General features: G+C 45.7%; 1 protein-coding gene across 10 annotated transcripts in view; it reads right to left on the minus strand.

Moving 5' to 3' along the window:
• LOC139273383 (zinc finger protein 551-like) overlaps nt 1–25,844 on the minus strand; it is a 56,847-nt gene that overhangs the window by 18,195 nt on the left and 12,808 nt on the right. For 8 of the 10 annotated variants that reach the window (XM_070890227.1, XM_070890224.1, XM_070890226.1 and 5 more), the window contains 2 exons: nt 13,881–15,018; nt 10,782–10,976 (listed from right to left, as the gene is read on the minus strand). In XM_070890227.1, the coding sequence (XP_070746328.1) occupies nt 13,959–14,912 (954 nt within the window). In that variant the 5' untranslated portion in view covers nt 14,913–15,018 and the 3' untranslated portion in view covers nt 10,782–10,976; nt 13,881–13,958. Of the gene's footprint in view, nt 1–10,781; nt 11,238–11,269; nt 11,698–13,880; nt 15,019–25,844 lie in introns of those variants that run through there. The other 2 variants (XR_011595093.1, XR_011595094.1) reach the window with 2 other exon arrangements.

Here is a 25,844-nt window from a genome sequence, read left to right on the forward strand (position 1 = left end):
GGTGTAGGAGGAGTCCATTTGGCCCTTCGAGCCTGCACCACCATTCAATAAGATCATGGCTGATCATTCCCTCATTACCCTTTCCTGCTTTCCCTCCATACCCCTTGATCCCTTTAGCCGTAAGGACCATATCGAACTCCCTCTTGAATATATCCAATGAACTGTCATCAACAACTCTCTGCGGCAGGGAATTCCACAGGTTAACAACTCTCAGTGAAGAAATTTCTCCTCATCTCAGTTCTAAATAGCCTACCCCTTATCCTAAGACTGTGTCCCCTGATTCTGGACTTTCCCAACATCGGGAATATTCTTTCCGCATCTAACCTGTCCAGTCTCGTCAGAATCTTATACGTTTCCATGAAATTCCCCTCTCATCCTTCTAAACTCATGTATAAAAGCCCAGTTGATCCAGTCTCTCCCCATATGTCAGTCCAGCCATTCCTGGAATCGGTCTGGTGAACCTTCGCTGCGCTCCTTAAATAGCAAGAATGTCCTTCCTCAGATTAGGAGACCAAAACTGAACACAATATTCCAGGTGTGGTCTCACCAAGGCCCTGTACAACTGCAGTAAGACCTCCCTGCTCCTATACTCAAATCCCCTAGCTATGAAGGCCAACATACCATTTGCTTTCTTCACCGTCTGCTGTACCAGCATTCCAACTTTCAATGACTGATGAACCATGACACCCAGGTATCATTGCACCTCCCCTTTTCCTAATCTGCCGCCATTCAGATCATATTCTGCCTTCGTGTTTTTCCCCCAAAGTGGATAACCTCACATTTTTCCACATTATACTGCATTTGCCATGCATTTGCCCACTCACCTAACCTGTCCAAGTCACCCTGCAGTCTCTTAGCGTCCTCCTCACAGCTCACACCTGCACCGTTTAGTGTCATCTGCAAACTTGGAGATATCACACTCAATTCCTTTATCTAAATCATTAATGTATATTGTAAAGAGCTGGGGTCCCAGCACTGAGCCTGTGGCACTCCACTAGTCACTGCCTGCCATTCTGAAAAGGACTCGTTTATCCTGACTCTCTGCTTCCTGTCTGCCAACCAGTTCTCTATCCACATCAGTACATTACCCCTAACACCATGTGCTTTGATTTTGCACACCAATCTCTAATGTGGGACCTTGTCAAAAGCCTTTTGAAAGTCCAAATACACCACATCCACTGGTTCTCCTTGTCCGCTCTGCTAGTTACATCCTCAAAAAATTCCAGAAGATTCGTCAAGCATGATTTCCCTTTCATAAATCCAAGTCACTGCTTTAACAATGCGCTGCTATTTCATCCTTATTGATTGATTCCAACATTTTCACGACTACTGATGTCAGGGTAACCAGTCTATAATTGCTTGTTTTCTCTCTCCCTCCTTTTTAAAAAATTGGTGTTACATTAGCTACCCTCCAGTCCATGGGAACTGATCCAGATTCGATAGACTGTTGGAAAATGATCACCAATGCATCCACTATTTCTAGGGCCACTTCCTTAAGTACACTGGGATATAGACTATCAGGACCCCGGGGATTAATCAGCCTTCAATCCCATCAATTTCCCTAACACAATTTCCCGTCTAATAAGGATATCCTTCAGGTCCTCCTTCTTACTACACCCTCGGTCCCCTCGTACATCCAGAAGGTTATTTGTGTCTTCCTTCGTGAAGACAGAACGAAAGTATTTGTTCAATCGGTCTGTCATTTCTTTGTTGCCCATTATAAATTCACCTGAATCCGACTGCAAGGGACCTATGTTTGTCTTCATAAATCTTTTTCTCTTCTCATATCTATAGAAGCTTTTGCAGTCAGTTTTAATGTTCCCGGCAAGCTTCCTCTCATACTCTATTTCCCCCCTCTAAATTGAACCCTTAGTCCTCCTCTGCTGAATTCTAAATTTCTCCCAGTCCTCAGGTTTGCTGCTTTTTCTGGCCAATTTATATGCCTCTTCCTTGGATTTAACAACGATCCTTAATTTCCTTTGTTAGCCACGGTTGAGCCACCTTCCCTGTATTATTTTTACTCCAGACAGGGATGTACAATTGTTGAAGTTCATCCATGTGATCTTTAAATGTTTGCCATTGCCTATCCACCGTCAACCCTTTAAGTATCATTTACCAGTCTATTCTCGCCAATTCATGCCTCATACCGTCGAAGTTACCTTTCCTTAAGTTCAGGACTCTAGTTTTTGAATTAACTGTCACTCTCCATCTTAATAAAGAATTCTACCATATTATGGTCACTCTTCCCCAAGGGGCCTCGCACAACAAGATTGGCAATTAGTCCCTTCTCATTACATATTACCCAGTCTAGGATGGCCAGCTCTCGAGTTGGTTCCTCGACATATTGGTGGAAAAAACCATCCCTAATACACTCCAGGAAATCCTCCTCCACCTCATTGCTACTAGTTTGGTGAGCCCAATCAATATGTAGATTAAAGTCGCCCATGATAACTGCTGTACCTTTATTGCACACATCCCTTATTTGTTGTTTGATGCTTTCCCCAACCTCACTACTACTATAGGGTGCTCTGTACTCAACTACCGCTGGCGTTTTCTGCCCTTTGGTGTTCCACAGCTCCACCCATACCGATTCCACATGATCCAAGCTAATGTCCCTCCTTCCTGTTGCATTAATTTCCTCTTTAACCAGTAACGCCACCCCACCTCCATTTCCTTTCCTTCTATCCTTCCTAATTGTTGAATACCGCTGGATGTTGAGTTCCCCGCCTTGGTCACCCTGGAGCCATGTCTCCATGATGCCAATTACATCATATCCGTTAACTGCTATCTATGCAGTTAATTCATCCACCTTATTCCGAATACTCCTCGCATTGAGGCACAGAGCCTTCAGGCTTGACTTTTTAAACACACTTTACCCCTTTAGAATTTCGCTGAAATGTGGTGCTTTGTTTTTTGCCTTGCGTTTCTCTGTCCTCCACTTTTACTTTTCCTCTTTCTATCTTTTGCTTCTGCCTCCATTTTATTTCCCTCTGTCTCCCTGCAAAGTTTCCCATTCTCCTGCCATATTAGTTTAACACTTCCCCAACAGCACTAGCAAACACTCCCCCGAGGACATTGGTTCCGGTGCTGCCCAGGTGCAGACGGTCCAGTTTGTACTGGTCCCACTCCCCCAGAACCGGTTCCAATGTCCAGGAATTTGAATCCCTCCCTTCTACACCTCTCCTCAAGCCACATATTCATCTGAGCTATCCTGCGATTCCTACTCTGACTAGCACGTGGCACTGGTAGCAATCCTGAGATTACTACTTTTGAGGTCCTGTTTTTTAATTTAGCTCCTATCTCTCTAAATTCGTTTCGTAGGATCTCATCCATTTTTTACGTATATCGTTGGTACCTATATGCACCACGACAACCGGCTGTTCACCCTTCTTTTTCAGAATGTCCTGCACCCGCTCCGAGACATCCTTGACCCTTGCACCAGGGAGGCAACATACCATCCTGGAGTCTCGGTTGCTGCCGCAGAAATGCCTATCTATTCCCCTTACAATCGAATCCTCTATCACTATAGCTCTCCCATGCATGCGCGGTTCAGCTCCGTCCCGTCTTGTTTTCCAGTGAGCAGAAGAGCGCATGCTCCCTCCCCTCCCCCAGCCCTGCCTGTGATCGCCATTCACTCAGTGAGCAGAAGAAAATGGTTTAAAACAGCTGGGAACAGAGACGTTGCGGCCCCGGAGTAAGGCAGCGAGCAGCAGCCTCCTTACAGCAGCGCAGCGCTCAGGGATCGTGTTCACAGATGGGCTCAGAGATCGGCACTGGGTCCGGGGAGAGTTCAGGGGGAGTCGGGGGTTGTGTGTAAGGGGCAGCATGGAGCAAGAACCAGTCTCAGTGCATGGTGTAAGTGGGGGAAGGGAGAGGCCATTCTTGGGCTGTGTGTGGACAGCGTGTGTCCAGGGTAAGGGAGACAGAATGGGCAGAATCTGCTGTTTACAATCATTGGTCCTTTCTCTCTCCAAACCAGTAGTGAACGTTCCTGGTATAGTTCCATCGGGGGCTGTGTGTAAAAGGCAGAGTGGAGCAACGTTCCGGAACATGGAGTGGGTGGGGGAAGGGAGAAGCCATTCTCGGGCTGTGTGTGGACAGTGTAAGGTAAGAGAGAAAGTAAACCACTTTGCGCTTTCAAATCATTGCTGCTTTCTTTCCCGAAATCAGCAGTGAATGTTCCTGATTCAGTTCCAATCTCACTGTGTCTGTTGTTCTTGGACAGTGAGGATGTGGGGAGTTTCACAAAGTGCATCTATTGCAGGCACCAGGAGAGGAGTGTGGGAGAAGATGTTTTAAAGATGGGTTATATTCTTTCAGTGAGCTGAGTTCTCCAGAACCATGTTGCTGGTGATCGAGAGGTACACACTCCCTCAGATAAATCATATTCTCCCCTGCATCCATATCTTAGAACTAATAATGTTCTCGGCTTATTATTCTCAGAGCAAAATTCTTCAACCAGCCAGAACAAATGTGATCTTTCCTCCTCTACCCAGAACACAAGGAACAGTGCAGACAGCTCCTTCGCACACAAAGTAAGTAGATCATCACTCACAAACCACAGAGACACAGAACTGGTCTCAATCCTATTGTCACAGGCAGCAGGAGCTGTCAGTCCCACATTGATCCGAAGTGGCAGAGTTACATTGTGAATCTTACAGCCACGTGGAGCAGTAGAATCAGAGGCTGTTTCACCATTGAAACAGATCACACTGACAGGTACATCAAACACCCACATTCACTTGCCAGAACCGGTCAGGTACAGATTATACCCCACACTCACATACCTGAAACTGACAGGTACTGTGTAAAACATAAAACCACGTGGAGTAATAGATAAAATTAAATGCGGACTAACATACCAGAAACTTAGAGGCACAGCTTAAACCCCCACACACACACCAAAACCTATCCGGTACAGAATAATACACACACTCGCATATCAGAGACTTAGAGATACAATATAAAACCCACACTCTCATATCAGAGCCTGACATATTAAAATCCATATTCCCATAACATAAATTGACAGATAGTGAAATGCCCATACTCACTTACCAGTAATTGACAGGTACAGGGTAAAGACCTCTCTTCCATAACAGAAACTGACAGGTACAAAGGAAAGCCCACTCTCAATTAAGCAGAAACTGGCAGTTATAGAGTAAGGCCCACAATCACGTCAGAAATTGACAGATACAGAATTAAACCCAGACTCCCATTATAGAAATGGAGACACACTCGCATACCAGAGACAGATAGATACAGAGTGAAACTCAGACTCATTTACCAGAGACCGACAGATTCAGTGTAAACACTCACCTCCATAACAAAAATTGACAGTTAGAGTATTCGTTTTACTTTCAATCAGGAATTGGTGGTACACAGTAAAACAATACCAACATACTGGAGAATGACGGGTATGGAGCAGACCTCACATTCACATAACAGAGATGGACAGGTACAGCACAGAACACACACACACACACCAGGAATGGAAAGATACAGAATGAAACCCACAGGCAATTACCAGAAATTGACAGGTACAGGATAAAACCCACACTCTCCTATCAGAAACTGACAGAGTAAAACCCTCATTCACATACCAGAGATGGCACAGATGCAGAGTCAAATCCACACTCCCATACCAGCACCCACAATATTCATTCTATATTTACCTGTCAATGGTTCAGAGAGTGAAAGTGTCAGTATCTATCCTATAATCATCAGTCAGTCCCACACTGACACTGCACTAGAGATTGAAAGTGGCAGTGTACATCCTACACTCACCCTGCAATCAGAATCTGTCACATAGAATGAGAAAATAACAGGGGCAATATCTATTTAAAATAAACTCACCTGGCAATCCAGCTCTGCCTCAATGTACCAGAGATTGAGAGATGCAATATCTATCCTATGCTAACAAATATATCGCATACTGATAGCTATATCAGAGAATGAAAGGTACAGTGTCTGATCTATATTCAGCAGTCAATCCTTAAATGACACACAGTACCAGAGAGTGACAGTGACAGTATATTTCCGATATTCTCCCTCAATCCCACACTGACATACTTTATCAGAAAGTAACAGATACATTATTTTTGGAACAGAGAGTGACAGGTAGATATCTATCCTATAGTCAACAAAAATTCCCAAACTGATATGTATGACCAGCAAGTGAGTGGCAGGTATTTCCAAGACACACCTGTCAATCCTACACTGACACATAATACCAGAGAGTGAGTGGCAATGTCTATCCTATACACACCTGTCAATCACACACTGACACACAGGACCAGAGAGTGAGTGGCAGTATCTGTCCTATACACACCTGTCAATCACACACTGACACACAGTACCAGAGAGTGACAGCATCTGTCCTGTACACACCTGTCAATCACACACTGACACACAGTACCAGAAAGTGACAGATAAAGTGACTAGTCTATCCTAATCAAGCAATTTAAAACTGTCCCATTGTACAATGAGTGACAAAACAATATCTATCCCTTTTCACCGGACGAGCGAGTGTAGAACTGAACCCAGCCAGACTCAGCACATTCAGGGGAGGGAGAGGGAGGTGAACCAGTGAGTGTAGAACTGAACCCAGCTAGAGTCAGCACCTTCGATTGGAGTGGGAGGGGAACCAGTGAGTGCAGAACTGAACCCAGCCACAGTCAGCACTTTCAGGGGAGGGGAACCAGTGAGTGTGGAACTGAACCCAGCCAGAGTTGGAGATGATAATTGGGAGTGTAGGACAAGCTGCCTTCAGACGTGCGATGTGTTTGAATTTCAGGACAGGGATGGGGAAGAGTGTATGGGGCGGGGATTTACTGCTTTGGAGGAACAAGAGAGGAAAGAATGTTCCATACAATCTACAATTGTCTGTTCTGAATTTCTGTCCTGTACTTGCAGTAATGATTTTGTAAACTGCTTTTCCAGGGTATCAAGAGGGGAGGATTTGCAGACGGGGAATTCAAACCAAACATCACATCAAGATCTGACGGAATCACTCGATTCCTCAGGACCTGAATATCATCGGCCTTTGAATGTGGAAGGAGAAATGTTTGTTTGTTCTGCCTGTGGGAACAGATTTCAAACATCAGTGTGACTGGAAAAGCACCGAGACACACACACAAGTGAGAGTGTTCCACTGTACTGTCTGTGGAAAGAGCTTTAACCAGTTACACAGCCTGAAAAAACATCACATCATTGACAGCGGGGAGAAACCATACACGTGTTGTGTGTGTGGACCAGGATTCAACTAATCGTCCAACATGGAGAGAAACAAGGACACCCACACCATGGAGAACCCATGGGAATGTGCGGACTGTGGGAGGGGATTCAATTACCCATCTGAGCTGGAAGTTCATCGACAGTCATACTGAGGAGAGACCGTTCACCTGCTCTGAGTGTGGGAAGGGATTCACCGTGTCATCCCAGCTGCTGACACACCAGCGAGTTCACACTGGGGAGAGGCCGTTCATCTGCTCCATGTGTGGGAAGGGATTCACTGTGTCATCCCAGCTGCTGAGACGCCAGCGAGTTCACACTGGGGAGAGGCCGTTCACCTGCTCCGTGTGGGAAGGGATTCACTGAGTTATCCAACCTGCTGAAACACCAACGAGTTCACAAGTGACTGCAGGGTTTAGATTCTGCGGTTGTCCCAGACTGAATCATGTCCATTCTGATAGTTGGGCTTTTTTTCTGTTGATATTGATTACCCCTATAACTGGGCTGAAGTTTAATATTTGGGATATTTCACCAATTAATCAACAGGAAGAGGGTCAGACAAAAAAATAATGCTGATTGCGTTTGCATCCATACTTCACCCTTTAAAAATCATAAGAAATAGGAGGAGTAGGCCACTGTCCACTCGAGACTGCTCTGCCATTTAATATGATCATGGCTGATCTGATCTTGGGCACAGCTCCACTTCCCAGCCCACTCCCCATAAACCTTCACTTCATTATCGCTCAAAAATCTGGATATCTGGGGTTGAGAATTCCAAAAATTTATGACCCTCTGAGAAAAGAAATTTCTCCTCATCTCTGTTCTAAATCGGCGACCCCTTATTCTTAAACTATGTCCCCTCGTTCTAGATTTCCCCATGAGAGGAAACATCCTCTCTGCATCTACCTTCTCGAACCCCCTCAGTATCTTATATGTTTCAATACGATCACCTCGGATTCTTCTAAACTCCAATGAGTATAGGCCCAACCTGCTCAACCTTTCTTCATAAGTCAATCCCTTCACCTCAGGAATCAAACCAGTGAAGCTTCTCTGAACTGATCGGATAAACCATGATCATACAAAATGGCGGAGCAGGCTCGCGGGGCCGTATGGCCTACTTTTGCTCTTATGTCTTCTGTTCCTACGCACAAGGACCCCCTGGTCCCTCTGTACTGCAGCATTTTGTAATACCGCACCATTTAAATAATAATTTGTTTTTCTTTTTCTTGCCAAAGTGGATAACCTCACACTTTCCCACATTATACACCATCTACAACATTTTTGCCCACTCTCTTAGCCTGTCAATATCCCTCTGCAGATTCGTTGTGTCCTCCTCACAACTTGCATTCCCATCCATCTTTGTATCATCAGGAAACTGAGCTACATTACACTTGGTCCCAATAGTTCAGGTTCCGAGCACCGATCCCTGCGGCACCGCACTAGTTACTGTTTGACAACCGGAGAATGAACCATTTATCCTGACTCTCTGTCTTCTGTTAGTTAGCCCTCCCTCTATCCATAAGAATATCAGAAATAGGAGCAGGATTGGGCCATTTGGCCCATCGAGCCTGCTTCTCCATTTAACACAATCATGGCAGATCTGATCATGGTCTCAGTTCCACTTCCCTGTCCGCTCCCCATAACCCTTTACTCCCTTACCACTCAAAAATCTGTCTATCTCCGCCTTAAATATATTCAATGACCCAGTCTCCACAGCTCGCTGGGGCAGAGAATTCCACAGATTTACAACCCTCAGAAGAAATTCCCCCTCATCACAGTTTTAAATGGGCAGCCCCTTATTCTGAGACTATGTCCCCCAGTTTTAGTTTCCCCTATGAGTAGAAATATCCTTTCTGTATGCACCTTGTTGAGCCCCCTCATTATCTTATATGTTTCATAAGAACATAAATAGAAACAGGAGTAGGCCATATGGCCCCTCGAGCCTGCTCCGCCATTCAATAAGATCATGGCTGATCTGATCATGGACTCAGCTCCACTTCCCCGCCCACTCCCCATAACTCCTTATCCCCTTATCGCTCAAGAAACTGTCTATTTCTGTCTTTAAATTTATTCAATGTCCCAGCTTTCACAGTTCTCTGAGGCAGCAAATTCCACAGATTTACAACCCTCAGAGAAGAAATTCTTCCACATCTCTGTTTTAAATGGGCGGCCCCTTATTCTAAGATCATCCCTCTAGTTCTGGTCTCCCCCATCAGTGGAAACATCCTCTCTGCATCCATCTTGTCAAGCCCCCTCATAATCTTGTACATTTCAATAAGATCACTTCTCATTCTTCTGAACTCCAATGAGTAGAGCCCCAACCTACTCAACCTTTCCTCAGGTCAACCCCCTCATCCCCAGAATCAACCTAGTGAACCTTCTCTGAACTGCCTGAAAAGCATGTATATATTTTCGTAAATATGGAAACCAAAACTGCACGCAGTATTCCAGGTGTGGCCTCACCAATATCTTGTATAGCTGTAGCAACACTTCTCTGCTTTATCCCCCTTGCAATAAAGGCCAACATTCCATTTGCCTTCCTGATCGCTTGCTGCACCTGCATACTAACTTTTTGTGTTTCATGCACCAGGACCCCCAAGTCCCTCTGTACTGCAGATCTTTGCAATTCTTCTCCATTTAATTTATAATTTGCTTTTCTATTTTTTCTGCCAAAATGGATAACCTCACATTTTCCCACATTATACTCCATCTGCCAAATTTTTGCCCACTCACTTAGTCTGTCCATATCCCTTTGTAGATTGTTTGTGTCCTCCTCACAATTTACTTTCCCACCCATCTTTGTATCATCAAGAAACATGGCGACATTACACTCGGTCCTCTCATCCAAGTCATTAATATAGATTGCAAATAGTTGAGGCCCCAGCACCGAACCCTGCGCCACCCCACTAGTCATGGATTGCCAAACAGAAAATGACCCATTTATCCCGCCACTCTGTTTTCTGTTAGTTAGCCAATCCTCTATCCATGCGAACATATTACCCCCAAACCCATGAATTTTTCTTGTGCAGTAACCTGTTATGTGGCACCTTGTCAAATGCCTTCTAGAAATCCAAATACACCACATCCACTGGTTCCCCCTTATCCACCCTGCTCGTTACATCCTCAAAGAACTCCAGCAAATTTGTGAAATGAGAGTTCCCTTTCATAAAACCATGCTGACTCTGCTTGATTGTATTATGCTTCTCCAAATGTCCTGCTACTGTTTCCTTAATAACGGACTCCAGCATTTTCCTAATGACAGATGTTAGGCTAATTGGTCTATAGTTTCCTGCTTTTTGTCTGCCTCCTTTTTTAAGGACAAAGCAGCCCACTTGATTGGCCCTGCATCCACCACCTTCAACATTCACTCCCTCCACCACCGGCATACCGTGGCTGCAGTGTGTACCATCTACAAGATGCACTGCAGCAACTCACCAAGGCTTCTTTGGCAGCACATCCCAGACCCGCGACCTCTACCATCGAGAAGGCCAAGGGCAGCAAGTGCATGGAAACACCATCACCTGCAAGTTCCCCTCCAAGTTACTCACCATCCTGACTTGGAAATATATCGGCCGTTCCTTCATAGTCGCTGGGTCACAATCCTAGAACTCCCTCCCTAACAGCACTGTGGGAGCACCTTCACCACACGGACTGCAGCAGTTCAAGAAGGCAGCTTACTCTCACCTTCTCGGGGGCAATTAGGGATGGGCAATAAATGCTGGCCTCGAGAGCGCCGCCCACATCTGAAGAACAAATGAAGAAAGGAATCAAATTAATCAGAATGCACCAGATTAAAGTGACAATTCAGCACTTTCTGGGGAGGTGATTGGCCCAGACACATTGGTACTGAATAGTATTTAGAAAAATCCAGATAAAGGGGCAGGGGGAACACAGATACAAACAAAGAGCCAAATATAGCCACATGCGTACAAACAGACACACACATAAGCACGGACATATAATCACACACACACAGGTAGACATCCCCCAAACACACACACAGCCTGTACAGACATATATCAGACACACACACAGCCCGTACACAGACGTATATCACACACGCAGCCCGTTCAGACATATATCACACACACGGCCCGTACAGACATATATCACACACACACAAACTGTACACAGACATATATCACACACAGCCTGTACACAGACATATCACACACGCAGCACGTACACAGACATATATCACACACATAGCCCGTACACAGACATATCACACACACAGCCCGCTCCTGATGCCAGGTTACCGACGTCACACAGCTCGCGTTGCTGGGTTACGGACGTCACAGGCACTGGAACAGTTGACTCGCCCAGGATTCAAATCAGAAGCCACGTGACTGGGAGCGCCTCCGGCTGTGTGAATGGGCCGGGCGCTCCTGGAGCTGTGGCGCGCCACGATTGGCGGGGCGCTCTGTCAATCAGCTGCTTTCACCCAATAGCAGCGACGCATCACATCGACTCACTGAGCGCGCTCTGCGCATGTCCCAGATCCCCGGATGTTGACGGTTGGTGAAGGCAATACAAAATTGCGGTAATTGATCGGCGGCTGAGGGAGAGTGTTCCGGGGGGAGGGGGGGCCGAGGGAGTGTGTCCCGGGGGGGAGAGGGGGCCGAGGGAGAGTGTCCCAGGGGGGAAGGGAGAGGGGAAACACAGAAAATAGGTGCAGGAGAGGCCATTCGAGCCTGCACCGCCATTCAATGAGTTCATGGCTGAACATGTAACTTCAGTACCCCATTCCTGCTTTCTCGCCATACCCTTTGATCCCCCTAGTAGTAAGGACTATATCTAACTACTTTTTGAATATATTTAGTGAATTGGCCTCAACAACTATCTGTGGCAGAGAATTCCACAGGTTCACCACTCTCTGGGTGAAGAAGTTTCTCCTCATCTGAGTCCTAAATGGCTTACCCCTTATCCTTAAGACTGTGACCCCTGGTTCTGGACTTCCCCAACATCGGGAACATTCTTCCTGCATCTAACCTGTCTAAACCTGTCAGAATTTTAAACGTTTCTATGAGGTCCCCTCTCATTCTTCTGAACTCCAGTGAATACAAGCCCAGTTGATCCAGTCTTTCTTGATAGGTCAGTCCCACCATCCCGGTAATCAGTCTGGTGAATCTTCACTGCACTCCCTCAATAGCAAGAATGTCCTTCCTCAAGTTAGGAGACCAAAACTGTACACAATACTCCAGGTGTGGCCTCACCAAGGCCCTGTACAACTGTAGCAACACCTCCCTGCCCCTGTACTCAAATCCCCTCGCTATGAAGGCCAACATGCCATTTGCTTTCTTAACTGCTTGCTGTACCTGCATGCCAACCTTCAATGACTGATGTACCATGACACCCAGGTCTCGTTGCACCTCCCCATTTCCTAATCTGTCACCATTCAGATAATAGTCTGTCTCTCTGTTTTTACCACCAAAGTGGATAACCTCACATTTATGCACATTGTACTTCATCTGCCATGCATTTGCCCACTCACGTAACCTATCCATGTCACTCTGCAGACTCATAGCATGCTCCTCGCAGCTCACAGTGCCACCCAACTTAGTGTCATCCGCAAATTTGGAGATACTACATTTAATCCCCTCGTCTAAATCATTAATGTACAATATAAACAGCTGGGGCCCCAGCACAGAACCTTGCAGTACCCCACTAGTCAGTGCCTGCCATTCTGAAAAGTACCCATGTTGGCCTTCACAGCTAGGGAATTTGAGTATAGGAGCAGAGAGGTCTTAATGAAGTTGTACAGGGCCTTGGCGAGGCCTCACCTGGAATATTGTGTTCCATTTTGGTCTCCTAATCTGAGGAAGGACATTCTTGCTGTTGAGGGAGTGCAGCGAAGGTTCACCAGATTGATTCAGGGGATGGCAGGACTGACATATGAGGAGAGACTGGATTGACTGAGCCTATATTCACTGGAGTTTAGAAGAATGAGAGGGGATCTCATAGAAACATATAAAATTCTGACGGGACTGGACAGGTTAGCTGCAGGAAGAATGTTCCCGATGTTGGGGAAGTTCAGAACCAGGGGACAGTTTTAGGATAAGGGGAAGGTCATTTAGGACTGTGATGAGGATAAACTTCTTCCCCAGAGTGTTGTTAACCTGTGGAATTCCCTGCAGCAGAGAGTTGTTGATGCCAATGGATTGGATATATTCAAGAGGGAGTTAGATGTTCTTGACGGCTAAAGGGATCAAGGGGTATGGAGAGACAGCAGGAAAGGGGTACTGAGGTGAATGATCAGCCATGATCTTATTGAATGGTGGTGCAGGCTCGAAGGGCCGAATGGCCTACCCCTGCACCTATTTTCTATGTTTCTATGCACCTTACACAGTCAAGATTAACCCGCACGGTGACTTTGCTGTCAGTGAAGAGAGACGAGAAAGACCAAAGTGCCGTTTGCCCCTCTCAGTGTGACCCTGAAGGACTATGTCCAGGAGGAAGTTCTCTCCCCATACAATCCTCCCCCCAGATTGTCCTCTCTGAGCTCCAACCAGGTGATGCTAAACACTCGGGTGGGAAAGACAAAAATCCACATGAATGTATTGAAAGTAACACTAATTTATTTGTCTGTATCCCAAATATTAAAGTCCAGCCCAGTCATAGAGTTATTAACATCAGCGGAAACAAACCCCAACTGTCAGAATAAACACGATTCAGTCCAGGATGTGATTAATAGCAGCAATAACAGCAGAGGACAAATCCTGCAGTCACTTGTGAACTCGTCGGTGTGTCAGCAGGTGGGATGACCGAGTGAATCCCTTCCCACACTCTGAGCAGGTGAACGGCCTCTCCCCAGTGTGAACTCGCTGGTGCCTCAGCAGGGTGGATGACTGAGTGAATCCCTTCCCACACTCAGAGCAGGTGAATGGCCTCTCCCCAGTGTGAACTCGCTGGTGTATCAGCAGGGTGGATGACTGACTGAATCCCTTCCCACATTCAGAGCAGGTGAACGGCCTCTCCCCAGCGTGAATTCGCTGGTGCCTCAGCAGGCTGGATGACCGAGTGAATCCCTTCCCACATTCAGAGCAGGTGAATGGCCTCTCCCCAGTGTGAACTCGCTGGTGTATCAGCAGGTCGGATGACTGAGTGAATCCCTTCCCACAATCGGAGCAGGTGAATGGCCTCTCCCCAGTGTGAACTTGCTTGTGTTCCAGCAGGGTGGATGACTGAGTGAATCCCTTCCCACACTCAGAGCAGGTGAATGGCCTCTCCCCAGTGTGAACTCGCTGGTGCCTCAGCAGGGTGGATGACAGAGTGAATCCCTTCCCACATTCAGAGCAAGTGAACGGCCTCTCCCCAGTGTGAACTCGCTGGTGTATCAGCAGGTTGGATAACTGAGTGAATCCCTTCCCACAATCGGAGCAGGTGAACGGCCTCTCCCCAGTGTGAACTCGCTGGTGTATCAGCAGGGTGGATGACTGAGTGAATCTCTTCCCACAATCGGAGCAGGTGAATGGCCTCTCCCCAGTGTGACCTTGCCGATGTGTTTCCAGCTGGGATGGGTATTTGAAACGTTTCCCAAAATCCCCACATTTACACAGTTTCTCCCCAGTGTGACTGCACTTGTGTCTCTCCAGGTTGGATGATCGGCTGAAGCCTTGTCCACACACAGAGCGCGTGAACTGTTTCTCCCCGCTGTGAACAGTGCTTTTTGCTTCCATGGTCAAAGGCCGATGATATTCAGATCCCGATGATTCGAGTGACCGTCAGATCTTAATGTGATGTTTGGTTTGAGCCTCCGGTCGACAAATCCTCCCTGTTTAATACCTTGTAAAGTGAATTTCAAACAGGAAAAAGGTTAGGTGAGAGAAAAGCCACAAAAACACAAAGGAAGGTTGTGAAATTGAGCTAAATGAACTTGGTTATTTGTGCGGCCGTCAGCAGAAAAAAAGTGACCATGACAGCTGTCGGATTGTGGTAATAACCCAACTAGTCACTAATGTCTTTCAGGAACGGGAACCCACCACCCGGTATGGGCCAACACAAGACTCTGACCTCTATGGGAGGAGGGAGAGGTGGGCGGGGTGAAAGGGAGGGACTTTATACATTTGCAAGTCGACCAAAACTTTAACAGAACCTCGCAAACCCACAACCTCTCCCACCTAGATGGACCAAGGCACCAGGTGCTTGGGAAATCCTTCACCTCCAATTTCCCCTCCAAGTCTCCCAACATCCTGACTTGGGCATATATCACTGTTCCTACATCGTCACTGGGTGAAAGTCCTGGAACTCCTCACCTAACAGCATTGTGGGAGGACCGTCACCACACGGACTGCAGCGGTTCGAGAAGAAGGCCCACCATCACCTTGTCAAGGGGCAAATGGAAATTAGAAATATATTCTGGCCTTACTAGCGACACCCACATCCCAAGAATAGATTAAAACAAATCTGTACATTGAAAGCCTCTACAGAAATACTTGTTCCTAAACCAATACTCTTTTACATTGTGCGGATGGTGTCTGTTTCACAACCTAATCTCCCCTAGAATCCACCGTCATCGACAGTCTCTCATCGGAAATTGTTGGGCCCGACTGGGCTCAGAGGTACTGGGGTTAAACCCAGCAGCTTCTCCCCCCCCACCTCCTGCCCCCCAGCCCCTACCACTCCAATTCAAACTGATGCAACAAACAGACCCACACAGGAGGCCAGGGAGCGACTTCCAGTGCCCACCCTGATACAGAGCAGCTCTGGATTGGTCGCTCTGTGTTTCCAGTATTGATGCACTTAAGATCAGCATATGAGGGAGAAGGGAAGAGGCTTATGCTGATAGAGTTAGAACCATAGAATCAGAGAATGGTTACAGCATGGAAGTAGACCATTCGGCCTGTCGAGCCAATGCCAGCTCTCTGCAAGAGCACCTCAGCTAGTCCCACTCCCCCGCCCTTACCTCACAGCCCTGCAACTGTTTTTCTTTCAGGCACTTATCCAACTCCTTTTTGAAAACCGTGATTGAGTCTGCCTCCACCACCCTTTCAGGCCGTGCATTACAGATATTAACCACTCGCTACGCAAAACGGTTGTTCTTGTGTCGCCTTTGGTTCTTTTGCCCATTACCTTAAATCTGTGTCCTCTGGTCCTCGACCATTCAATAAGATCATGGCTGATCTGATCATGGACTCGGCTCCACTTCCCTGCCCACTCCACATAACCCTTCACTCCCATATCGCTCAAAAATCTGTCTATCTCCGCCTTAAGTATATTCAATGACACAGCCCTCCACAGCTCTCTCGGGCAGAGAATTCCACAGATTTACAACACTCGAGAAGAAATTCCCCCTCATCTCAGTTTTAAATGGGCAACCCCTTATTCTGAAACTATGCCCCCTAGTTCTAGATTCCCCCATGAGTGGAAACATCCTCTCTGCATCCACCTTGTCAAGCCCCCTCAGTATCTTTTATGTTTCAATAAGATCACCTCTCATTCTTCTGAACTCCAATATGTACAGGCCCAAACTACTCAACCATTCTTCAGAAGTCAACCCCCTCATCTCGGGAATCAACCTAGTGAACCTTCTCTGAATAGCCTCCAATGAAAGTATATCCTTCCTTAATTAAATACGGAGACCAAAACTCAACGCAGTACTCCAGTTATGTCCTCATCAATACCCTGTACAGTTGTAGCAGGACTTCTCTGCTTTTATACTCTAACCCCCTTGCAACCCCAGCTTCTTCAGTCTGTCCAGGTAACTGAAGTCCCTCATCCCTGGAATCATTCTCATAAATCTTTTCTGCACCCTCTCTAAGGCCTTCACATTATTCACAAAGTGTGTTGCTCATAATTGGGTATAATACTCCAGTTGTGGCCGAACTAGTGCTTTGCACAGGTTCATCATAATATCCACACTTTTGTACTCTATACTTCTATTTATCAACAGCGATACTGTCTAAGGTAATCTAAACAGGGACAGGGTCTAGTGTAATCTAAACAGGGACAGGGTCTAGTGTAATATAAACAGGGACAGGGTCTAGTGTAATATAAACAGGGACAGGGTCTAGTGTAATATAAACAGGGACAGGGTCTAGTGTAATATAAACAGGGACAGGGTCTAGTGTAATATAAACAGGGACAGGGTCTAGTGTAATATAAACAGGGACAGGGTCTAGTGTAATATAAAGAGAGACAGGGTCTAGTGTAATATAAACAGAGACAGGGTCTAGTGTAATTATAAACAGTGACATGATCTAGGGTAATATGTAAAATTACTCCCGGTGCCACGAGCTAGTGAGTACAGAAATAGGAGGATAGAGCAGAGATGACTGTGACTGGAGAGATGGTGCAGGAGGGAGGGCTTTAGATTCCTGACGCATTGGGATCGCTGCTGGGGGAGGTGGGACATGTACAAACCGGATGGGTTGCACCTCAACAGAGCCGGGACCAATATCCTCGCAGGGGCAGTTGCTAGTGCTGTTGGGGAGGGATTAAACCAGCTTGGCAGGGGGATGGGAACCTGAAAATAGATTCAGTCAGGAGGGTAGTAAAGCTGGAATTAGAAAGCAAAAATGTAGAAAGTAAGTTTGAAGGACAGAGGAAAAAAGCAGGAAAAAAGGGTAAAAAAACAAATTTAAAAGCTGTTTAAATGCACATAACATTCGTAACAAAATAGATGAATTGACGGCACAAATAGATACAAATGGGTATGATTTGATAGCCGTTACAAAGACATGGTTGCAAGGTGACCAGGACTGGGAACACAATATTCAGGGGTATTTGACAATTCGGAAGGACAGACAGAAAGGAAAAGGAGGTGGGGTAGTTCTGTTAATAAAGGATGGGATCAGTGCGTTCGTGAGAAAAGATATATGCTCAGAGGATCAAGATATTGAATCAGTTTGGGTGGAGATAAGGAATAATAAAGGGAAAAAGTCGCTGGTGGCCGTAATCTATACGCCCCCGAACAGTAGCTGCACTGTTGGACGGAGTATCAATCAAGAAATAATGGAGGCTTGCAATGAAGGAACGGCAATAATTTTGGGTGATTTTAAACTTCATGTTGATTGGACAAAGCAAATTGGCCAGGGTTGTCTTGAGGAGGTGTTCATAGAGTGTATCCGGGATAGTTTCCTTGAACAGTACATTGCGGAACCAACTAGGGATCAGGCTATCTTAGATCTAGTACTGTTTAATGTGGCAGGATTAATAAATGATCTCGTAGTAAAAGAGGAATGAGTGACCATAATATGGTTTGTTGTAGGGCGCTTTCAAAGGCAAAGGCACCTGCTGAATATATGTATGTATGTATGTATGTGTAAAATGGCAGCCAGATATAAAATAGCTGCCAGGGATTCCGCAAAGCACTAGGGGAATTCAGCTAACCAGCTTGACTAAATTTCTGGGTAGCTGATGACACTGCAGTTCCGTGTACAGGAACACTGAAAAGGGCGAGTTCAGCAGAATGTCTCTCATCAGCAAACCCCAGACAATGTCCTAGCAGAATACTGAACAAAGGAATTCCTGTAACTGTGTTAAGATAAGAAGATTAGGCGCAGGCAGAACTCAAGGACAGTAGAGATAAGGGAGTCTGGAGAATATCACAAGGCCATGAGTAAGCTCCTAGGGGCCCAAAGAAACCGATTTGTAATCTATAATCGTTATGATAGGATTGTGTCCAGCCGACATGGGCTGAGTAATTGTAATTAACTGTTGTAAAACATATAAATATCGATGAATTTCTTTGTTCGGCGGAGAGTAGTGCCTGAAGTAACCCAGAGCTTTCTCCCCGCCGGTGTAATAAAGACCGTTGTGATGTTTGGAACCAACCCAGAGTGACGAGTGATTCTTCCAGGATTTCGGTCGCGCTAACAGGTTGAATTTCAAATTCAGTTGGAGGGTGAGAAAGTTGGTTCTCAAACCAGGGTCCTGAGCTTAAATAAAGGAGACTACAATGGTATGAGGGCAGAGTTGGCTAAAGTGAACTGGAAAAATAGACTAAAGAATGGGACGGTTAATGAACAGTGGCAGACATTTAAGGAGATATTTCATAACCTGCAACAAAAATATATCCCAATGAGAAGGAAAGACTGTGAGAGAAGGGATAACCATCCGTGGCTAACGAAGGAAATAAGGGAGGGTATCAAATTGAAAACAAAGGCATACAATGTGGCCAAGACTAATGGGAGGCCAGAGATTTATGAAATGTTTAAAAGCCAGCAGAGAACAACTAAAAAATGATTGAGAGGGAAGAGAGATTATGAAAGTAAACTAGCACAAAATATAAAAACAGATACTAAGAGTCGTTCATGGTAGAAGACACTAAAAACATCCCAATAGTGGATAATCAAGGGGCTATAGTAGGGAGGAATGTAATACAATCACTATTACTAATGACGTAGTACTAGATAAAATAATGGCATTAAAGGCGGACAAGTCCCCTGGACCAGATGGCTTGCATCCTAAGGTCTTAAGGGAAGTGGCTGCAGAGATAGTGGATGCATTGGTTGAAATAAACAGGTCCTTTTCAGAATGGCAGGCAATGACCAGTGGGGTGCCGCAGGGTTCAGTGCTGGGACCCCAGCTATTTACAATATACATCAATGATTTAGATGAAGGAATTGAATGTAATATCTCCAAGTTTGCATTTGACACTAAGCTGGGTGGCGGTGTGAGCTGTGAGGACGATGCTAAGAGGCTGCAGGGTGACTTGGACAGGTTAGGTGAATGGGAAAGTGCATGGCAGATGCAGTATGATGTGGATAAATGTGAGGTTATCCACTTTGGTGGCAAAAACAGATTATTATGTGAATGGTGACAGATTAGAAAAAGGGGAGGTGCAACGAGACCTGGGTGTTGGAGAGCAGCGGATTGGAGAGCAGCTAATGTAACGCCTCTGTTTAAAAAAGGGGGCAGGCAAAAGGCAGGTAACTATAGACCGGTTAGTTTAACATCTGTAGTGGGGAAAATGCTTGAAGCTATCATTAAGGAAGAAATAGCGGGACATCTGGATAGGAATAGTGCAATCAAACAGACGCAGCATGGATTCATGAAAGGGAAGTCATGTTTAACTAACTTACTGGAATTCTTTGAGGATATAACGAGCATGGTGGATAGAGGTGTACCGATGTATATGGTGTATTTAGATTTCCAAAAGGCATTCGATAAGGTGCCACACAAAAGGTTACAGCAAAAGATAAAGGTACGCGGAGTCAGAGGAAATGTATTAGCATGGATAGAGAATTGGCTGGCGAACAGAAAGCAGAGAGTCGGGATAAATGGGTCCTTTTCCGGTTGGAAATCAGTGGTTAGTGGTGTGCCACAGGGATCAGTGCTGGGACCACAACTGTTTACAATATACATAGATGACCTGGAGGAGGGGACAGAGTGTAGTGCAACAAAATTTGCAGATGACACTAAGATTAGTGGGAAAGCGGGTTGTGTAGAGGACACAAAGAGGCTGCAAGGAGATTTAGATAGGTTAAGCGAATGGGCTAAGGTTTGGCAGATGGAATACAATGTCGGAAAGTGTGAGGTCTTCCACCTTGGGGAAAAAAAAACAATAAAAGGGAATATTATTTGAATGGGGAGAAATTACAACATGCTGTGGTGCAGAGGGACCTGGGGGTCCTTGTGCATGAAACTCTTTTAGGAGTAAACAAAAAACATTAAACCGTGCCCCCTGAAAATCCCAAAAGGTTAGTTTGCAGGTGCAGCAGGTAATCAGGAAGGCAAATGGAATGTTGGCCTTCATTGCGAAAGGGATGGAGTACAAAAGCAGGGAGGTGTTGCTGCAACTGTATAATGTATTGGTGAGGCCGCACCTGGAGTACTGCATGCAGTTTTGGTCACGTTACTTAAGGAAGGATATACTAGCTTTGGAAGGGGTACAGAGATGATTCACTAGGCTGATTCGAGAAATGAGGGGGTTACCTTATGACGATAGATTGAGTAGACTGGGTCTTTACTCCTTGGAGTTCAGAAGGATGAGGGGTGATCTTATAGAAACATTTAAAATCATGAAAGGGATAGACAAGATAGAGGCAGAGAGGTTGTTTCCATTGGTGGGGGAGACGAGAACTAGGGGGCACAGCCTCAGAATAAGGAGGAGCCAATTTAAAACCGAGTTGAGAAAGAATTTCTTCTCCCAGAGGGTTGTGAATCTGTGGAATTATCTGCCCAAGGGAGCAGTTGAGGCTGGCTCATTGAATGTTTTCAAGTCAAAGATAGATAGATTTTTAAGCAATAAGGGAATTAAGGGTTACGGGGAGAGGGCGGGTAAGTGGAGCTGAGTCCACGACCAGATCAGCCATGATCTTATTGAATGGCGGAGCAGGCTCGAGGGGCTAGATGGCCTACTCCTGTTCCTAATTCTTATGTTCTTATGTCATGGTACATCAGTCATTGAAGTTTGCCATGCAGGTACAGCAGGCGGTGAAGAAGGAAAATGGAATGTTGGCCTTCATAGCTAGAGGATTTGAGTATCGGAGCAGGGAGGTCTTATTGCAGTTGTACAGAGCCTTGGTAAGGCCACACCTGGAATATTGTGTTCAGTTTAGGTTTCCTAATCTGGGGAAGGACGTTCTTGCTATTGAGGGAGCACAACGAAGGTTCACCAGATTGATTCCCTGGATGGCAGGACTGACATATGAGGAGAGACTGGATCAACTGGGGCTTTATTCACTGGAGTTTAGAAGAATGAGAGGGCATCTCAGAGAAACATATAAAATTCTGACGGGATTGGACAGGTTAGAGGCAGGAAGAATGTTCCTGGGGAGTTCCAGAACCAGGGCTCACAGTCTAAGAATATGGGGTAAGCCATTTCGGACCGAGATGAGGAGAAACTTCTTCACTCAGAGAGTGGTTAACCTGTGGAATTCTCTACTGCAGAAAGTTGTTGAGGCTAGTTCGTAAGATATATTCAACAGGGAGTTAGATATGGCCCTTACGGCCAAAGGGATCAAGGGGTATGGAAAGAAAGCAGGAAAGGGATACTGAGATTCAATGATCAGCCATGATCTTATTGAATGTCGGTGCAGGCTCGAAGGGCCGAATGGCCTGCTCCTGCATCTAATTTCTATGTTTCTATGTTTAATCTACCAAAATTTCCTGGATTCTAGGGCAGTCCCAACAGGTTGGAAAATCGCAAATGTAACACCCCTATTTGAAAAAGGAGGCAGACAAAAAGCAGGACACTATATACCAGTTAACCTAACATCTCTCATTGGGAAATGCTGCAGTCCATTATTAAGGAAGCAGTAGCAGGACATTTGGAAAAGCATGATTCAATCAAGCAGATTCAGCATGGTTTTATGAAAGGGAAATCATGTTTGACAAATTTGCTGGAGTTCTTTGAGGATGTAATGAGCAGGGTGGATAAGGGGGAAGCAGTGGATGTGGTGTGTTAGGATTTCCAGAAGGCATTCGATAAGGTGCCACAGAAGAGGTTACTGCACAAGATAAAAGCTCACAGGGTTGGGGGTAATATATTAGCATGGATAGAGGATTGACGAAACAGAAAACAGAGAGTCGGGATAAATGGGTCATTTTCCAGTTGGCAAACATGACTAGTGGAGTGGCGTAGGAATCGGTGCTGGGTCCTCAACTATTTACAATCTATATTAATGACTTGGATGAAGGGGCCAAGTTTGCTGTTGATACAAAAATTGTGAGGACACAAAGGAATATAGACAGGTTAAGTGAGTGGCCAAACGTTTGGCAGATGGAGTATTATGTGGGAAAATGTAAGGTTATCCACTTTGGCAGAAATAATAGAAAAGCAAATTATAATTTAAATGGAGAAAAATTGAAAAGAGCTACATTAGAGAGAGACCTGGGGGTCCTTGTGCATGAAAACACAAAAAGTTTGTATGCAGGTACAGCAAGTAATCAGGAAGGCAAATGGAATGTTGGCCTTTATTGCAAGGGGGATAGAGTACAAAAACAGGGAAGTCTTGCTACAACTGTACAGGGTACTGGTGAGGCCACACCTGGAGTGCTGTGTACAGTTTTGATCTCCGTATTTAAGGAAGGATATACTTGCATTGGAGGCATTTCAGAGATTGATTCAGATGAGGGGGTTGACTTATGAAGATAGGTTGAGTAGGTTGGGCCTATACACATTGGAGTTCAGAAGAATGAGAGGTGATCTTATTGAAACTTAATGATAATGAGAGGGCTCGACAAGGTGGATGCAGAGAGGATATTTCCACTCATAGGGGAAACTAAAACTAGAGGACATCACCTTAAAATAAGGGGCCGCCCATTTAAAACTCAGATGAGGAGGAATTTCTTCTCTCAGGGAGTTGTAAATCTGTGGAATTCTCTGCCCCAGAGAGCTGTGAAGGCTGGGTCATTGAATAATTTAAGGTGGAGATAGACAGATTTTTGAGTGATAAGGGAGTAAAGGGTTATGGAGAGCGGGCAGGGAAGTGGAGCTGAGTCTATGATCAGGCCAGCCATAATCTTATTGAATGGCAAAGTAGCCTCGAAGGGCAAAATGACCTACTCCTGCTCCTATTTCTTATGTTCTTATATAATTGTGTAAACATAAACCGTAAGCTCAGAACTGAGCATCGCCTTTAGGGGAGATGGTGAGAAATCCGAGGTGTGGAGACTGAGAATAAAATATCTGAGCCATTCCTTTCCCCACCAGGACCCGGTTGGAAACAGACACTGACATCATTCACTTTGTTCCTACACCAAGATGGCAACACACGTGCTGTGCTACTCACTGAAGCAAGATGGTGGAGCGCTGAACCTGCCTTCCTCTACTAAGATGGCCGCCGTTAGCCTGGGCCTGTGAGCGGCAGAAAGCCCCGAAGATGCAACCGCCGATATTGCGGTTATTATTCCGGGCTGGCGATGGGCACCGGTTGTTTATGAAGCCTCCCCGGCTCCCCGCTGGTCCATTGCTCCCCTCCAACCCGCTGAAAATGACAATTCTGAGCAGCCAATGCGAAACGTGTCTCTTCCGCCATTACATGAACCGCGCATGCGCCAAACCCCAGCCTGGATCCGCGCCTGCGCACTGACCTCCCTGCAGTCTGGATGCAGCTCATTCTCCCCACGGGGCATAAGAACATAACATAAGAACATAAGAATTAGGAACAGGAGTAGGCCATTTCGCCCCTCGGGCCTACTCCGCCATTCAACAAGATCATGGCTGATCTGGCCGTGGACTCGGCTCCACTTACCCGCCCGCTCCCCATACCCTTAATTCCCTAATTGGTTAAAAATCTATCTATCTGTGACTTGAATACATTCAATGAGCTAGCCTCAACTGCTTCCTTGGGCAGAGAATTCCACAGATTCACAACCTCTGGGAGAAGAAATTCCTTCTCAACTCGGTTTTAAATTGGCTCCCCCGTATTTTGAGGCTGTGCACCCTAGTTCTAGTCTCCCCGACTAGTGGAAACAATCTCTCTGCCTCTATCTTGTCTATCCCTTTCAATATTTTAAATGTTTCTATAAGATCACCCCTCATCCTTCTGAACTCCAAGGAGTAAAGACCCAGTCTACTCAATCTATCATCATAAGGTAACCCCCTCATCTCCAGAATCAGCCGAGTGAATCGTCTCTGCACCCCCTCCAAAGCTAGTATATCCTTCCTTAAGTAATGTGACCAAAACTGCACGCAATACTCCAGGTGCGGCCTCACCAATACCCTATACAGTTGCAGCAGGACCTCCCTGTTTTTGTACTCCATCCCTCTCGCAATGAAGGCCAACATTCCATTCGCCTTCCTGATTACCTGTTGCATCTGCAAATGAACTTTTTGGGATTCATGCACAAGGACCCCCAGGTCTCGCTGCACCGCAGCATGTTGTAATTTCTCCCCATTCAAATAATATTCCCTTTTACTGTTTTTTTTTCCTAAGGTGGATGACCTCACACTTTCCGACATTGTATTCCATCTGCCAAAACTTAGCCCATTTGCTTAACCTATCTAAATCTCTTTGCAGCCTCTCTGTCCTCCACACAACCCGCTTTCCCACTAATCTTTGTGTCATCTGCAAATTTTGTTACACTACACTGTCCCCTCTTCCAGGTCATCTATGTATATTTTAAACAGTTGTGGTCCCAGCACCGATCCCTGTGGCACACCACTAACCACCGACTTCCAACCCGAAAAGGACCCATTTATCCCGACTCTCTGCTTTCTGTTAGCCAGCCAATTCTTTATCCATGGTAAAACATTTCCACTGACTCCGCGTACCTTTACCTTCTGCAGTAACCTTTTGTGTGGCACCTTATCGAATGCCTTTTGAAAATCTAAATACACCACATCCATCGGTACACCTCTACCACCATGCTCATTATATCCTCAAAGAATTCCAGTAAATTAGTTAAACATGATTTCCCCTTCATGAATCCATGCTGCGTCTGCTTGATTGCACTATTCCTATCTAGATGTCCCGCTATTTCTTCCTTAATGATACTTTCAAGCATTTTCCCCACTGCAGATGTTAAACTAACCGGTCTATAGTTACCTGCCTTTTGTCGGCCCCCTTTTTTTAAAAACAGAGGCGTTACATTAGCTGCTTTCCAATCCGCTGGTACCTCCCCAGAGTCCAGAGAATTTTGGTAGATTACAACGAATGCATCTGCTATAACTTCCACCATTTCTTTTAATACCCTGGGATGCATTTCATCAGGACCAGGGG

This window comes from Pristiophorus japonicus, chromosome 9, assembly GCF_044704955.1.
Source record: "Pristiophorus japonicus isolate sPriJap1 chromosome 9, sPriJap1.hap1, whole genome shotgun sequence".
Classification (NCBI taxonomy): domain Eukaryota; kingdom Metazoa; phylum Chordata; class Chondrichthyes; family Pristiophoridae; genus Pristiophorus; species Pristiophorus japonicus.